The 17,963-nt window shown below is 39.8% G+C and overlaps 1 protein-coding gene across 2 annotated transcripts in view; it reads right to left on the bottom strand.

Moving 5' to 3' along the window:
* PAPSS2 (3'-phosphoadenosine 5'-phosphosulfate synthase 2) overlaps positions 1 to 15,109 on the bottom strand; it is an 84,531-nt gene extending 69,422 nt beyond the window's left edge. The window contains exons 1-2 of one of the 2 annotated variants that reach the window (XM_079138306.1): positions 14,991 to 15,109; positions 13,318 to 13,457 (exon numbers count right to left, since the gene is read on the bottom strand). Coding sequence is in view for 1 of the 2 variants with exons in the window: in XM_079138305.1 (XP_078994431.1) it covers positions 12,374 to 12,400 (27 nt within the window). In the remaining variant the exon portion in view is untranslated. Of the gene's footprint in view, positions 1 to 12,373; positions 12,538 to 13,317; positions 13,458 to 14,990 lie in introns of those variants that run through there. The other variant, XM_079138305.1, reaches the window with a different exon arrangement.
* Positions 15,110 to 17,963: the final 2,854 nt, after the last annotated feature.

Raw genomic sequence — 17,963 nt, 5'->3', positions numbered from 1 at the left:
CAAGAAAAAAAAATGAAAGTAGGTCACAAATTCACTTCTGAGCAGGCATTTTCAAGGGCAAAACCTGGACAATCACTGAATTCACAGTTTCCAAAGGATTCTATGAGGGGGAAAAAGCTAAAAAAAGATAAGAAAACAAAACCAAACAAACCTTCTGGTACTGAGACTAGAGAAATATCTCCCATGGATCTTTATAAAGAGAATACTTCATGAAGAGAATCCCAGGATCTTTATATAAGAAAGTGTTGTAATTAAGGAACAGCATCCTCATAACCTCAATAATATCATTATAGTAGACACATCATGAATTCCATAAGAATATTTTTAAAATACTGTGTGTGTGTGTGTGTGTGTGTGTGTGTGTGTGCATGTGTGTGTTAAACAAAACAGCAGCAATGCAGCAAACAATTCAACAGGGCTTGTGAGATACAGTCAGGTACGTAGGTTTCTGAATTCAGGCACATCCGGTGACTTACTGACAGGACATAAGCCTCAGCATCAGAACTGACATTATCTACAGCAGGAGGTGACAAACTATTCTTAAAGGGTCAGACAATATATTTTTAACTGGACAGGCCTCATAATCTCTGTCACAAATACATATCCTTGTTGTGAGAGTGCCCAATAAACATTGTATAAAATGAACATCGTGTGTTCCAATAAGCTTTACTTACAGACAATGAAATTTGAATTTCTTATACTTTTAACAAGTCATGAAGATAATTCTTTCTTTGAACCCCACAACCCCATCTAAAAAGATAAAAACCATTCTTAGCTTACAGGCTTATCAAAACAAGCAGGAAACTGAATCTGACCCACAGGACTTAATTTGCTAGCTCCTGATCTATGGGATCAAGTTCTCCCCAGACATTTCCTTATCTCTGGCATTCTTTCCTTCCCTCAAGCCTCTGACTTGAATATCCGTGTCCTCAGGTTTATTCACAACTACCCACAAAGACAAGCATGACATGGCTTTAGAATTTTTCTATTTCAGGGAAATAAGGATGTGAACCAGAATGAATTAGCAGCAAAGAAATGATTGAGTTCCTAGTGTCCTAGTGAAAATAAACATACACACATAAAAGGGTAGAAAAACCTGAACATACAACTTTCTCTATTTCAAGGATCATTTGTTAGTTTGTTAGAAACATATAAAATATGTATAATTAGCTGAATCATTTAACTCATACATTGTAGCATTTATAGCACTAGGTCTCTCCATGAAAACGAGGCCTTGCCATATTTCACAGCACACAATTAACTTGGTGCAATCATGATAAGAAACCCTTCATTCCCATGCCATTTGGCGATCTCTGAGTTTCTTTCTATTTTGAGACAAATGCTGGACTAGGCCACTGAACTTGGCAAACTTGGGTTGTCTCTACTATTATATCGACTCACGAGAAGACTGCTGGGAATTTATTTCATCTCTTTATTTTAGTGTTCCCATCTAGGATTTTGTAATACTTACAATTACTCATTATAGAGAGCTGCTATGTAATGAATAAATTGCATGGATAAGCCTAGATGGGTATAATGAAATAAAGGATTATGCACAACCAGAGGAACCCTGCTATAATACAGGGAGGTAGCAATTACCATCATGGCACTATAACCCACATCGAAACAGATCTCCTGAAATGTGTGACTATATTCAGAAGATGCTCAAAACCACACAATTACAGTGTTCAACACAGGTCATAGAGGCCCCTCTCACACTCTCCCTGCTGGAGTTCCACTGAGGGCTGTTCTTTGTCAACTCTGTGTATTTTCTTAATACTGGCAACGAGGTTGTATATATGACACAGGCTTCTTGAGCCATGAAAGAGTGAAATACTGTGCTTAGCTGTGGAAATGCCAGTGAAACCTCTACTAGGTCCAGAGAAAAAGCCCATTGCGTATGGGATTTTGGGAACTTGTAACTCATGAATGCCTGACTGTGCAGCACTCCCATAATGAACAAGGCAAGGTCTAGAGTTACATGTAAGTCTCTGCAATTATTTCTAAGGACACTTATTCTTGAGTACATGCGCTCAGCCACTAGAACACTGAAGCCTTGTATTACTAAGGTGAAACACTGGGTTTGATTCCAAGGGACTCCTATTCCTAAAACTGGCCACAGAGCCTCATCCAAACTAACATTTATTGCCTTTTAGTAGCATTTGCTAAAATCTACATCTTCTAAAAAGTTTTACAACATTTCAAAGAAGCCTCAAGGAAAATCACTTTCAAAGCAATCACAGCATCTTTTTAATTTCTTCACTGCATGAATCTGCATCAGCAAAGACAAAATTAAAATGTATGTTTACATAACCAAAATATTCTTCTTCATTCTCACGGTCACAGTATCCATTACATCTGTTCCATAAACTGGGTGGGGGACTCATTGTGCATCCTAACTAAGGTAAACAGGGGCATGTACACTAACTACTCCACAGGTTGTCAGATGAATGAGATGGGATACTGCATGGAAAGTCCCTGGGTAAAAGCTCATTCCCTTGCCCTATTGGAGGACCCAGTTAGATACACAGGTGCCTTCCTGAATCACAAGGGAGTTTCCTACATTGCTAAGAATTAATGATGTTAAAAATAATTTTCAGCTCCTTCATAATCTTATGAGACCATGACTGCATATGCAGTCTGCCATTGACTGAAATGTTGTTGAAGTGCCCCTGAGTTCAATCCCAGGTACCAAAAAAAAAAAAAAAAAAAAAAAATAGAATTAATGATGATGGATGTTTTTAAGGCCTTTTCAATCAAAATCTCAACACTGAGAAGAAAATGAGAGAAACCAGGTGTTTCCATGTTTTGCCATCCACAGAATATGGCTGTAATGAGACGATGCACTCTTGACAGCACTCTGTGTCCCACTTTGAAGACACAGGTTGTGTGATTTGCTTTCTGTGCAATAACTACGACTGTTTTCATTCAAATAAATAATAATACACCCAGCCAATGAGGCCCTCTTCAACATGGACAATAGTCTCCTGGGTGTGGGAATCCAGACCTTTCTAGTACCTATCACTAAGATACTGAGCCAGGATTGCTGAGAAACTTGAACTTCCTTGACTTTTGAGAGAATAAAACAACTCCCCCCATGTCTCTCCAAAACATTGTGAAAGATCTCTTTTATCTCTTTTATGATCTCACAATTTCTAGGCATTCCTCATTGATTTCCAATGAAAGGGAGGCAGTATCTGGTTGCCAACATCCTTAATCTTGAACTACACAGGTCAGTCAAATTTTTATTCTGCAAAAAATTCATTGGTGGCCTAGTTTCCTTTTTTCATTTACAAATCATAGTTACAACTTGCCTCAAGTATTAGCAGCCTTGGAAACAAACCTGTTCACTTTTATTGAACACTGACATAGCAGTTAAGGTAAGCAATAAAATCATTACCCATAGTTGCTGAATCTGAGGACAAATAAAATTTATTTTCTACCTCATGTCACCATAAAGAAAAAAATGATGATAGTGGGGGTATGTGTATTTGCTAATTTATGCCATTTACTCTTTTTAAAAATGTATGAAGGAATGTCTCTAAATTAAATTATTATTATCTTGAGAAATTAGCAGTAGATAGCTGCCAAAATATTATACAAATGAAGCAGCACTACGTTATGAGTTACTTAATCCAGCTGTATTTGCTACGTGGCATGATGTTTCATTCCCTGTATGAAATAAACAACTGCTTAACCACAGAGAAGCTAGGAAGATTTTAGCTTCTCCTTTGGGTAACTCTCAAAAGGATCATCTCATAAATGAGCTCCCTTTCGATCATTTGTTCACAGACTTGCTTCATGAGATTGAAAACCAAATGAATTATGCACAGGATGCCCCTTGCCTGGTGCTAGATGCATAGGTGCTCAATAAATGCAGGCAATAGACAGATCACAACAGAGTGGGACTTTTCTAACAAAACATGCTCTAAAAGCTGAAACTCTAGGGCTGAGGATATAGCTCAGTTCATAGAGTGCTTGCCTGTTAAGCACAAGGCCCAGGGTTTAAACTCCGCACTGCAAAAAAAGAAAAAAAAAAGCACTGAAACTATAGGTAAAAATGCAAATTCCTCAGTTGGAATTTTAAAATTGAGGTTTTATTTAACCTTTACTTATCTGCATGATTAATTTAAACCCCAGGGATGATTCGTAATCCCAGTGACTTGGCAAGCTGGGGCAGGGGGATTACAAGTTGGAAGCAGCCTCAGCACTTTAACAAGACCATCCACAACTTAGACTTGTCTCAAAATAAAAAATAAAAAAGGACTGGGGATGTAACTCCATGGTAAAGTGCCTCTGGAATCAATCTGGCAATCACCAAAAAACAAACAAAAACCTGAGGGACCATGCAAATTTTTTCTAAAAAATAGCAACTACTCGAAACCTTGTTATAACAGTGACTCATATAGTTCATATATTCATATAATTGAGGAAAAGATCCTCTACTGAGAGTTAGCAAATTACAGAGATTTACCTGGCAAGACCACATGGTTACTGTAATGGATTCTTGGTTCTTCATGAACGGGAAACAATGAAAATGGATGGATTTAAGATAAAACTGAATTGAGGTTTTAGTGTGTACTTGAACTTGGTCCAGCGTGGGCCTAAAATGGTTTTATCTGCATTGCCCATTATATAATCATTGGCATCTCTTTTTCTACTAAGACGATTCAATAGTTTGAGAAGGCTTAAGGGGAGCGCATGAGGGGAAAGTGGGTTGAACTGTCTAAAGAGAAAAAGGTCAGCCAATGCAAAATATTTTAAAGTTGTAAACTTACATCTTTCAAATGCTGCTCTTTGGTCTGTAATTCTATCTCCAGAATGTCAGAACAAAGTCTGAGTCAGGGTATAATGTGACTCATTCACTGATAAACCACCTGAGAGGGAGTGTTTTGTCTTTAATATTTATATAGAAAATATTTCTTGGTAAGTAAGAAACAAAGCTGTAGGAAATGGTAGAGCCATTTTCAAAGGGCATGTGATAGAGAAGTGCTGGATGTATAATTTGATGATAAAGAGTTCCAGTTCTGGTACACATCACCAATCAATCAGTAGAGAAGATGGCCGCAGACCTCCCCCAACCATGGTGCTGAGGTTCAAACCCAGGCCTCATGTATGTTAGGCAGGTGTTCTACCACTGACCTACACCCCCAACCCCTGAAGAAGCTCTTGAACATGTGTCAGCTAAAATGTAAAGGGCATAAAGAAGTGGGCTTTTAATTTTCCTTCCAGAAGTAATATGATTCTTTAAAAACACACACATATTTTTGAGCAGGGACAGCCTGAATAAAAAGTAAATAATTTTAAACAGCTAACTTAGTAGAAAAAGGATATAAAGATGTAAGAAAAGTCAGTTGGAGTTGTTGTTGCTTTTGGCTCGAGTCCACTGCAAGACTTACTGGGCAGAAGGTTTACAGAATATAAAAGTTGTGGGTGGGGTGCTTCACTTAGAAAAAGTAAATGCTGTGTTTTGAATAGTTAGTTTGAATGAACTGAAATCTTTAGGTAAAGAATGTAAGGCTTCAGTAGCTATAGTCCATGTAACAAGCAGAGTTCAGAGTTCCTGGTTTGGTCATTCAATAAATATTTACTTAGTGAATAAACAAATACATAAGTGAGGATTTTGACAGAAGTTTAAAAGGGAAAAGATTTTCAAGACCTTCAGGGGATTGAAAAGTTAATTCTATTTTTTAACATTGGATAAAAATTATAATTAATGCCTTATATTGCCAATTTTGTTGGAAATTGGGAAAGTATGAATAGTCCATAAACTAATAATTGGGGAAGGATGAAGATGAATGAGGTGTGTAAGAATAAAATCTGAGGTTTTACTGGAGGTCATTTAAATTGATAAAGAAAGTCTCCAAATGATTTTCAAAGTACTCAGTAAGTATAAGTTAAAGAAAAAATAATAACTGCATATCATTATACTGGATATAGATGTTTGGTGCACAAAATAATGATTTTTTTATAAAAAATATGCAAAGCGGATGTTAATTAGATGTTTAAAGCAAATATTAATCTAGCATAGAACTGAGCATTACTGAGCATTATTAATGATGCAGCATTTGATATATTTGTATAAATGTCTTAGAAAAGATCACAGGATATTTAGTTTTATTGCCATAACTTATATTTGGTGTTAGATTGTTTGAAGTGCTTATATTGTAGCCATGCTTCTGCACTACCAATTACAGCAAAATCAACTTCAGGAGTACATTTGAAATGCAGAAACATTTGCTGATAAGATTTTAACGAAAGTTACACCAGCCAACTGATGGAAGCCATTTTATATACCACATGCCATCAGAGACAAGTTATATTTCAAATTCTAATTCAGTTGTACTTTTGCAGAGATTTAAAATATTTTTGAATCTTGTGCACCAATTTATTATATACTGAAAACAATATTTGAGTACCAAAAAGCAGGAAAGAGAAAGAAGACCAAATTTAAAACAAATCCAAGGCTTGCATTGCAATAAACCAATTAATCTTCCAGGAAAGTTTTATTTAATCTTGTTAGGAGAGAAACAAAGGGAGTTTAGAGGCCAGGGTAAATCTGAAATAGGGAGTGCTGGACTTGGGGCAGGTGGAGGCCAAATAACTTTGGGGTCTCTGAAAGCTGAGGGCATTGTGTGTGTTTCCGGTCTCAGAGATGAGGCCTAGGTGGACTTCGGCAGACCCCAGGGCTTCTCAATGTCCCAGCATGGTTACTTCAAAGCAGGAACCAGTTCCCACACTGCTGAGCGTAGTGAGGAAATATCAAGGCCCTTAACCAGACCCATCAAGTTTCTCCCAGAGCCTCAGAAGTTTGTTGGAACAACACGATGTCCTCAGGGTACCCAGGAGAGCATGAAAGGAAGAGTGACTGAAACAGAAGGGGCCTTTCAGATAGGAAAGCAGCTGAACTGAGAGTCAAACAAGGTGTAGGATATGGACCATCTCTAAGGATGTGGAACAGGTAGAGACCACCAAGATAAGGGGGGCACACTTCTCAGGGAGCCCCCACCCCCACCCCTCTGTAGCACTTCGTAAGGGAAAAGGGATTGAACTACACATTTCTGATTAGTTGACTCAAGTTCATTTGTTCATTAAAGCACTTCCTTTATAAGAATGACACAGATATGGTAAAGTACAGGTAAGATATGAAACGTAATGATACATAGGATTCAAAAGAGGAAGAGGTTTATGTTTCCAGCAGTGATGGTTTAGATCATCAGACTACTCCTTCCACTGGCAGGGTGGGGGGGGGGGGGACTAAAAATGCTGGTTATAATGTAAAATAATCAAATTAAAGACAGCAAATTGCTGATGAATAGAAACTGCCAGGTTGGAATCTGGGGAAAGCAGGAACTTAAAGAGAGCAGGGAGAGACTTTCATCCTTATCAGGGCATATTTGTTGATAGGAGTCAATTAAAATTGATGTCAACAGCTTCACTGGTAAAGTTGGAACAGAAATTAAAGCCCAGGACCCATACAAGTGGGGAGAATAAAAAGATCATCACATTATTCTGGGCTTCTAAGAGCCAAAACCTGAAACTGAGGTGAACCAGAACAAAACCTCCTACCACTCTGAAACCCCTCTCCCCAAGGATAGCTGCTTTGGCATATAAATCATCTGTGAGGGTGTGGGAAGGGGCTCCCTGAGGAGTTGTATCCACAAACTTAGTCCTATGTGCAAAATTGTAACCCAGATTCACATCAACTGGGTAAAAAGTGTTAAATTTAAGTGGTCCCAGAGTAGGAGTGCTGCCAGGCATGTGGCAGAACTACAAAAGTAACTCATCTTCCCTGGAAAAAAGGCCATTCATCCTAAATCTCAAAGAATACCTGCAAGTAATTTTTCATCAGTAATGACAAACATTAAAAAATAACCAAGCACAGAACAGACCAATAAAAGGGGAGAGTGAGAAGTGTAATAAAAACATAGATCCTGAGAACAAATTCTTACTCTAAGAATTCTGTAGCCATTTATTCAACAAGTATTTATTGAGCAGCTACTTTATGCCAGACTCTTTGGCAAATGCTGGGCATATATGCCGTGCTGGCAGTCATATGAACAGATATTCCAGGGGCTAAAAGGCCAATTAAGCCACCATTACGTTGATGTTTATTTATCTTTACTTTCTGAGTTGTCCAACACAAACACTAATGAAATAAACAGTAATCTCTTGAAATTACCGAGATTGACATCATTGACTCCTTTCTCAGATTCTCATTTCCTAAAGGAGTTAAGCCTAATTATACCCTAAGCAAACCACAGAGCCACATGTATTAACAGAAAGGTGACAAAGACAAAACTATCTCAAAGAGACATAAAGCATAATGTTAATTACATTTATCTTTAAGTATACTAAAGTCCAAACAGATGGTCTATTATTGGGAATAATAGCATGAATTGGATAACATTGATTTTGACGTAGATGTGAAAACAACTGAAGGGACAGGAAGGGCGGAGGCCAGTTAGATAAACATTCACTTATACGTAGACTGCCTTTCTTGACCAAAGTTGTTGGCAAAAATGTGCTAATACAGTATTTGGGCTACTTAGGTGTGCCTATACTAATTATCAACCCGTGTCTTCTATTCAAGCTTTCGCAACAAGGATTTAAATTGTCACATCTCTATTTCTGCATTTGTCTTCCCTTATTAAATATTCTGATGGCTGTCATTTACTGAGCCTTCAGAACAGTATGACCTATACTCTTTCCCTCGTTCTCTCTCTCTCTTTTTATAATGTGTGCTTTCTTCCTAGGTATGCTAAACCACAACAGTATAGTGCAATAATCATGATCAAAGTCATTGTTGTCCCACTTTATAGATGAGGAAACAATAGGCCAGAGAGGTTACATCCTGAAACAGAGGTATAGAAGGAGAAGGAACAGGAGTTTCAGGGTTGGACAGGCCTGAATTTAAATTGCGCCTTGTTGCTGGTGTTGCTCCTTCCCTGGAGACGAAACTCAGTTTTATGGGATAAACTTCAGTGTGCATGGGTACACGGCTCTAGGAAGTCTCGGTTTCTCAGTTAGAACTCATGTCTTGCCCTAGGTAGTGTCTTCAAATGATTTTAAAAGTAGTTATTTGGGGGAAAATAATGCAGCATTATACAGAATTTTAAAAGTAATGAAAATGCAGATAATCCTTTACAAAGAGCCTTATTATTATTATGTTTTCAATAGTAGGGATTGAACCCAGGGGTTCTCTACCACTATACTTTAAAAATATATATGCATGTGTGTATATATTTTACATATATACAAGTATAACATAATATACATTATATAATATTAAGATTTTATATATATAATCTTGAGACAGGGTATTACTATGTTGTCCAGGCTGGCCTCAAACTTGTGATCCTCCTGTTTTAGCCTCCTGAGCAGCTGGAATTACAGGGATGCACCACTAAATCTGGCAGCCCTATGGTTTTTAATACTGTTCATTCATTCCTAAAACTGATTTGTTTGATCCTCTTGAAAATAACAGTATTTCAATTGATGTTTTTTGGTTGGGTTTTTCTAGGACATCATTATACTATCTGCGGGCTTTAAAAAAAAATGCTTATTCAGGAAATGATGCCCAGTTATACATTTTAAAATGGTTAAAGTGGTAATTTTTACACTGAGTACATTTTGTCACAATAAAAAGTATTCCCTTTTTCAAATGAAAAGAGAAGGCCGAAGAGAAGAAAGGCCCAGATCTTTGCCTTCCCTTCTTTCCAGGCCTCTGGAGGCAGTCTGTCTTTAGTTCTCCTGGGTATCTATGTGTGTGCAAAGGGATGGATTCGGAGGGTAGCCAGGGTTGGAGGGAAGTCAAGCTTAGAAATAGAAAGGAGGGATGTGATTGGCCACTGTTTCTTTGGTTTCCATGGTAAGATAGCTAGCACAGAAGGAATGTATTACCTTCCTTTATAAAAAGAAAACTTTTTCTTTTTTTTAAGCTTATGAGGAAATCATCCTCCCCACTCTTTCATTTAATCTGAAACTATTTACTCTTCCTGCAGTGCTCTGAACTGAAAGGCTATAGTCATTCAGAGAGTAGACAAAAAAGAAAAATATAGGAAAGATGTTTTGTTTTGACAAAAAAATTTGCTAATACAGTTTTGGGTTACTCTGGTGCATGTGTACTAATTATCAACATAAGTCTTACACCTCGGTTTTCACAATAAGGATATTCAAACAGTCATTATCTGGCACACAGGAGGGTCTCCAAACATTGGAAGTTACTACAGTGGCTCCTGTGTGAATTGACTCTCTTCTACTGAAAATGTAGAAAACAATGTAAGAGTGACTGCAAATCACTGAAAGATCAGTCCAGCCTCACTCCTAGGTTGGCTTCTGAGCTAAACAAGACTCACTTCAAGTAATTCATTAGTTCAGAGCCCTCACATGTGGCTCCGAGCTAAAACACATTCTGAGTTAACATTTAAAGTTTGAGAGATTTCATACGTCTTTGCAATGGGTTTGCTATAAGTAGTACCAATAGTACCCATCTGGCCCTTTTTGGGGAACTTGGATTGGTAACTGGATTATAACTATTTTTAGGTTAAATAAAAATTCAGAAGTCCTGTTTCAGTTAGGTGTATCAGGTGTAATTGTACATAGACCACACAGAGACCCAACAAAAAATAGAAGGCTCAAAATGTTAAATACAAAAACCAAACACTGTGCCTCAATTTCCTCACTTGTGACTGTGTAGAGTCCCCAGGATGGATCTGTAAAACTCCTATCCTAGACTGTCAACTTCCACAAGTTCTTGCTGACTGGAGGCATGAAGAGAACACTCATCCCTTTCTGTAGTGCTTGATGAAGCCCCACATTAAAATTGGAAGACATTCTTGATGCAAGCAGGGAGGTGAGAATAAAACCCTATAAGTGACTGCTACAGCAGCTTGTCATTTAGATGATGCCACTTAGGATCTTACAGAAATTAATCATATGGAATAGGAATACAAGTGATCATCACTTACTATTTTACAAGCAACTTACAACACTGAGAGTCTCTCCCCTTTAAATAAAAAAAAATGAAAAAACACTCAAGAGGCAGCTGAACCCCAACTATTGCCCCATCCCAAACTAAAGCCACCTTCCTCTCGGGTCTATGTGGTTCCCTGAGGCCACAGAGTCCCCACCCTCTTCCTTGCTGCTCAAGTCACACTGCTAGTGCCTGCATGGTCCCTCCATTTCCTCCCCCTCAATTTTTTCACATCTTAGCTGGTCCACCATAAGTACTGTACACCTCAAAGATATTTCAGCATTATATAGGAAAAATAATAAACATTTATTAAGCATCTGTGATGTGCCAAGCACACATCTAACTCTTTGAGAGAGGACTACCTCTTTAGTGCTCACCACAATCATCTGAGGCTTGTAGTGCTGTGGTTAAAGATGAATGTCCACAGCCAGACGGCTGGGCAGGATTTTAATCAAGGCTTGTAGACCACATCTAGGGTGACCCAAATGCTGTTCTTCCAACTCTTAGAGTCTATGATTGCTGCTGCCATTTTCCCTACCTTTATTGGGGTATAACTGACAAAACTGCCATTTTTAAGGATGCAAAATTTGTTAGGAGCCTGTGTTACCATATGGAAAGGGAATTTTTCTCTTTAATAAGCCTTCATATTTCGCAATGAAAAGGAACGGCTCTGACTGATTCTGGAGAAAACTGCACCCTCTGGAAATGGTCCCCTCACCTTGCTCCACCAAACCGAGGAGCTCCCTCCCCTCAATACTAAACTCGAGATGTCATTCATTCTCAACAGGGAACCTAATCATGCTAGAGGGTTAAGTTCTGCCAGTATATAAATGCAATTTCCTCCAGTTAGACTAGATAATTGTAGTTTTTTCTATGAAAGTCTGTCATTAAAGTTCACTCCAAGAAGATTCCATGGTTAAAACCCCAGTGACTGTCGCTGACGTGTGCTCAGCGATCAGATCTGGCAGAACCGGAGTCAGCTCAGCCCACCACCCACTCTGCTTGCGCAGAGGTCCCATCGAAGAAAAGGCGAAAAGGCGGTTCTGTGAACGCTGTAGAGGAAAGAAAGGGAATTTCCTATCTTTGGTCCTGTCTAGGTCCGGACCCACTCTGCAAACTCGAGAGTTCTCTCTCGGGCGCAATCTCCAACAAGCGCAGTTCTTAGAGGCGCAGCGAGGAAGGGGCTGCCTGACGAAGACTACCCGGGAATCCCGGACCCCGGCCTTGCCCTCCTGCTTTTCCTCCTCCGCGCCCTTCTCTTCCTCCTCCACTTCCCGGCACCCGAGCCTCCGAGCCGTGGCGGCTGCCTCTTCCCGGGGAGGGTGGGACTCCAGTGCCCCGGGAGGGTGAGCGCAGCACGGTAGGAGGGGGCGGGGAGGCAGGAGACTTGAAGCCTACCGTCTTCTGTTTCTTGACCCCTGACATTCTGGCTGGTTGTGGCGGAGCCCGGGTTCTGGGACCAGAGACCGAAGGTTGCGCGGATGGCGGCGGTGGTGGCGGCGGCTGCTGCCCAACTCCCGGGAAGGAGGTATAAAAAGGCTCCGCAGACACGTCGCACTTCCCTTGACCAGCCCCCTTCTCCTACTCCTCCTCCCGCCGCGCTCCTCTCCGCCCCGTCGGCTCCGCCAGCAGCGCCCAGCCCCGGGGACCCGGCTAGCCGCTTGGGCGGGGTCCTGGGCCCGGCCCCCTACTCTCGGGCGCGCGCTCTGCCAGCCCAGGTCCGAGGCGAGCTGTTGCAATCCTGGCAGCAGACAGGCACGCCCCGCGCGCAACCTCGGATCAAGTTCGTTCTCGCCCCTAGCACAACTAGAGGGTCCCGGGGCGTCCTTCACCTCCTGCTCCCTCAAGGCCTTTTGGACCCAAGAACTTACTCGGGTAAGGGCAGGGATGCTTGAAGTCTCAGGGAGACCTGCCGGCACGGTCCTCAAAGGGCCCTGAGGTGCAGCTTGTCTTCATATACATCACTTAAAAAGACGTTAAACATTGAGGGATTCTTACTCCGCACTCCACTGAGCATTGCCTTAATCCTCACGTCCCCCCACCTCCCGCCCCCTCACCATCTTGGCCCTGCCCTAGGCAGCAACTCTTTCTCTTCATTGTGCAAATGAGTCAATTGAGGCGTTCAGATTTTGCCAAGATTATATTCCAAGAGAGAGAATTCAAACCCAGGCAGTCAGCCCCACAGTGCAGACTTTGTACACCAGCCTCACCTAGCAAGATGATAAGAAAATCTCGAGGCTCAAGAATTACCTGTGCACTATGCACCAGGCATCATGCTAAGGATTTTACACGCATTTACTCCTTTTGAGCTCATGATAATATCCTCACAGTTAAGGACTGACCAGCAGAGGCACTACCCAACGTCACAAAGTTAAGTAAAGTAGGCCAGCTCCAGGCAATGACCAATGTTAGCCCAGAGACTTGTTTCAGTACATCCTAAAACGTTTTCCTATGGCAGTTCTTCTATCAACTGGGATGGGCCCTGTAAAGGAGAAAAAGGCACAAGGTAAGAAGTCTCATGGCTCCAGGGTTTTTTCAGAGGTCAGTATGAGGCAACTCTGAAAAGACCCAAATGTCAGGTAGGAGCAGAGGGGAGGAAGAGACAGCCCCAAGGGAGCAGTCACTTGGTTTCACACTTATCTCCCTGCATGGTGCCACGAATAGATCCATATGACAGTATCCTCAAAAGAACCAAGAAGACACACAAGAGCCACAATCATTCTAACTCTGACCTTTCTGTGAAAGTGCCAGAGAAGTTATGTTCTAAGGAAGTGAAAGATGGAAATTTCCCTTTATACCCAATTGTATTTCTGAAGACTGCCATTTTTCCAGACAGACATCTGAAAATCTGAGTATTCACTGACTTCCCTTCTCCATGGGGGATGCTGAAAAAGAAAAACAAATGAGTCAAAATCTTAAAAGGCAGCCTGCATATCTGTAGTATTGAAATGTCGACTTATTTTACTCATTTTTGAGTAAATTGCAACCACTCCCTTCAAATGTGAGCAGCTAGGAGGCCAATGCTGGATGTGAGTTTCTGTGCTGCACACAAAATAGAACATTTTGAATTTATCTTAAGTTTAAAAGTGTGAACCATGCAATTTGAATGATTATTGTGGTTTTTTTTTTTTTCATATTGCATTTCTTTTTTTAAAGAGCTGTGTTCTTGAAACAGAAAGAAGTTAAGGGTAAATCCTTAAGGGCTACATATTGGAAATGAAATACAAAATAACAGACTTGGGAGAGATTTTTAGATCCTTTATGCAATTTCCCTATCCCTGTATCTTGCATATTAACAATGTAAAACTGGTGCTCTGAGAAGGGAGATAATCTGACTAGATCATTAGTAGGGGCAGAGCTGGGACTCAAACCCAGGTCAGCAACTCCCCAAATGTTATGACCACTGAATAACTCATCCTCTAGGTCAACTATTTTAAGACCCCATGGCAACTGTAAACCAGAGTGTTTATCTTGTTTTCAATTTAGTTAGTTTTCAAATAGTACTTTGGAAGAGGGTTTTTTTTTTTTTTTTTTTTTTTTAACTATTCCAAAGATGTTTGAAATTGGAGGACTTAGTCCTCTTGTATTCGAATTTGAGCTGGGTTGTTTCTGATCCTTTAATGTCACAGATTAGTCATAAATCAGCATGGCAACTTACTAAAAAGTAAAAATAAATAAATAAATTATTTTAAAAAATCTGACTTTCCTGGGGTCTTTCTTCCTAAATGCAACTGAATTCTTGAATTCTTTTTCATCTCACTATCCTCTTGGCCCTATGAGAAAGCTTTCCTGCTGAAGAGATATGAGCAACTAGAGAAGCCTAATTTAGGAAATCTATGACTCTGGCACATGGGAAATGGAGAAGACTCATTCAGGGAAAGGGAGGAAGGATTGAGGTTTGTTCATTCAAATGGACACATTCTCCATAGCTTCCTCACTAATGTTTCCTCCAAGACTCCCCTGTAAAACACCATGGACTACATTGTACCAATGTATAATCCTTGATATTACTCACAACATTCACATGAGGGCTGGGTTTTCTCCCTATTTTCTTTTCTTCTTTCCAGAAACTGGTTGGGCTTGAATATCTTAATAAGGTGGTGCTTACCAGTTGATCCTTTTATTGTTCAGAGGAGTTGGAATTGGTCAACTTGTCCAACTAAACAGGGGAAACATACATAAAGAATGCTACTGTTGGTGAGATATCTATGTCATAGATTCCTAAACTTTTAGAAGATCTCATCCCATTTTAGTGGATCTAGCAAGGAGGCACCTCCCCTAGATGGTCATTACAAAGGAATGCAACTACATTGCCCCCTAGTGACTGTAATGCTTAAATGCCTAAAAAAGACCTAAATGTTGAAACTCTGTACAAAACGTGGAGCATTCTACTGGGTAAGGAAGCACATAGTGAAAGTCCTCTAGAATCCACTCAACACAAGCATTATATACCAAGAAGAACAAGACATGCTCTCCGTCTTCAAGAAACTCACAATCTATTTGAAGGAAACAGACTCCCTTTTAACCTCATCATTTCAACATAATACATAACTGGCACAGGTAAAAATGATAAATGCATGCCTTAGACATTTTATTTTGATTTACACATACACTTTACTAATATTTTGATATAGCTTCTATCTTGTTATGGGTCCACTGATGGGAGTTCCACAACTCACTTTCATTAGATAGCTTTAATAATTTCCAGTTGGGGGTTTTAAAGAGTTAGAAATTAAGGGCACTTAGGAACAATCTGAGAAAAAACAACTATCTTGATTCCTTCAAGATCACTACTTTCCCTTACCCCACCTTTGTTGTCATGCCTATGACTAATCCAACAGTACAATTTTGAGAAGCTTATCTTTATAAATCATCTGCTTTTATAGAAAACACAACTCTTTTTCCACTCACATATTATTCATTTAAGTTACATCTAATTAAATTCCTTACTACACTAACAAGTAACGGGGCATACATAAGTTAAAGAACAAACACAATGGATGTCAGCAAGCATCCATTTAGCTTAGTGTGGACATGCTGGTGCATCTACTGTTGAAAAACATTCAATTTGATGTGGATCTTAGTGATTTCTTTCTTTTTATTTTTTCCTAGAAGGAATGGAGAGTACAGATTAAACTGACCAGTCAGTTACAAGAAAGGATATAGTGGGAGCATTATGAAGGAACATCCAGTTTCATTTTGGGAAGAGAGGAGAACAGAGACTGATGTCATAATTTTCTTAAAGAAGAGGATATATGAACTGAGACTAAAAACCATGTTTGCCAGCCCTTCCCACTCCAAAGTGGGTGGTGTAGAAATTTAAAAATTTAAAGGCAGAGAAGAGCATGAAATAATATGGCAGGCTCAGAAAATTATAAGTATCTGTATTGCTGATTTTAGGAGACAACAGAAGAGCGAGAAAGGTTGTACTAGAAGACATGCCACATGTAGTCAGGCAGCAGTGTGATTTTGCGTGTTCTTTTCATGCCCATTAAAGTGTGTTAGACACGTGGCTGTTTCTCATTATAACTATGGGACACTTCTCAGGCCCACAGATGAGAAGTCATTGTTCTGAGGTGTTTATGGTTTGGTGAGGGAGATGGACATATACACAAATAATTCCAAGGAGATGTCTTTTTTTGTTTTTGTTTTGGTACTGGGGATTGAACCCAGGGGCACTCAATCACTAAGCCACATCCCCAGCCCTTTGTGATTTTTTTTTTTTTTTTTTTTTTTAAGTTTTGAGATAAGGTCTCACTGAGTAGCTTAGGGCCTTACTAAGTTGCTGAGGCTGGCTTCGAACTCATGAGGCTGACTTTGAACTAGTGATGCTCCTGCCTTAGCCTCCAGAATTGCTGTGATTACAAGCATGCCCCAGTGCACCCAGCTCAAAGAAAGCTCAGAGAAATGTCTTAAATGCTGGAATGAATGGATATTCAGAGTAATAGGGAAAGTGCCAAAAAAAAAAAAAAAAAAAAAGGGAACAATGACTGCTGACTGACAAGAGATTGCTATGGGTGATAACATTTAACCTGAGTTTTCAAGGATAAAAGGAAACTAGATAGGAGGGTGAACTGTCACCCTGTTTACTGATGGTTAACACTGCCTAGGCTGTCTCTGGCTGCATGAAGTAGTTACTTTCCATCATGATGTTCCCTAGGTCTCTTTTTTGAAGTATCCCAGCCATCACTAGAGACTCAGGTACTATCTACAGAGAAAAACTAGTGACAACTGGATATTACACCAGCCGCAGTGACCTGGTCACCAAAGTCTGCCCAGAGGGAAGGGTCTGCATTCTCAGGCGAAGGAAAACCCTTCTGCCATTTCTTGGGTGAATGCTGTCCAAAGTTTTCAACTATTCTTCTTTATTAGTTTAAAAAGAAGTCTACTTATTAGTATACTCCTACATTCCACAAAATAGAAACTATTAGGGTATTTATGGAAATGCTGTCCAAATTTCAATGAATCTCAGTGAAAACAACAATTATAAGCAAACCAATTACTTCAGTTAATTAATTGAAAATTTTCAGATTTCAACAGATTATTTGGGGGGGGGGGGTTTACCAGGGATTGAACTCAGGGGCACTCAACCACTGAGCCACATCTCCAGCCCTATTTTGTATTTTATTTAGCAAAAGAGTCTTACTGAGTTGCTTGGGACCTCACTGGCTTTGAACTCAGAGTCCTCTTGCCTTAGCCTCCTGAACCACTAGGATTACAGGCATGTGCCACCACACCCAGCTCAACAGATTCTTTTAAAAGATGTTTAGCAAAGTGGCAAAAACCTTAATCCATGTTGTTTAGAAGTCTAAATCAGAGAAATAACCAAACTTTAATCATTAACTGAAATTATTTAACTATTACTTTGTCTAAGTTATTGGAAATATCCAACTTAAGTTTTACGTCTAAACTTAGCTGATCTTTAAGAATCATATTTTAAAGAAAGGAAGGAAGGAGCTGGGCATGGTGGTACATGCCTGTAATCCCA

The sequence above is a fragment of the Sciurus vulgaris genome, assembly GCF_902686455.1.
Source record: "Sciurus vulgaris genome assembly, chromosome: 4".
NCBI lineage: Eukaryota > Metazoa > Chordata > Mammalia > Rodentia > Sciuridae > Sciurus > Sciurus vulgaris.
The sequence above is the reverse complement of the archived record's forward strand: the minus strand, read 5'-3'. Positions and strand labels throughout refer to the sequence as shown.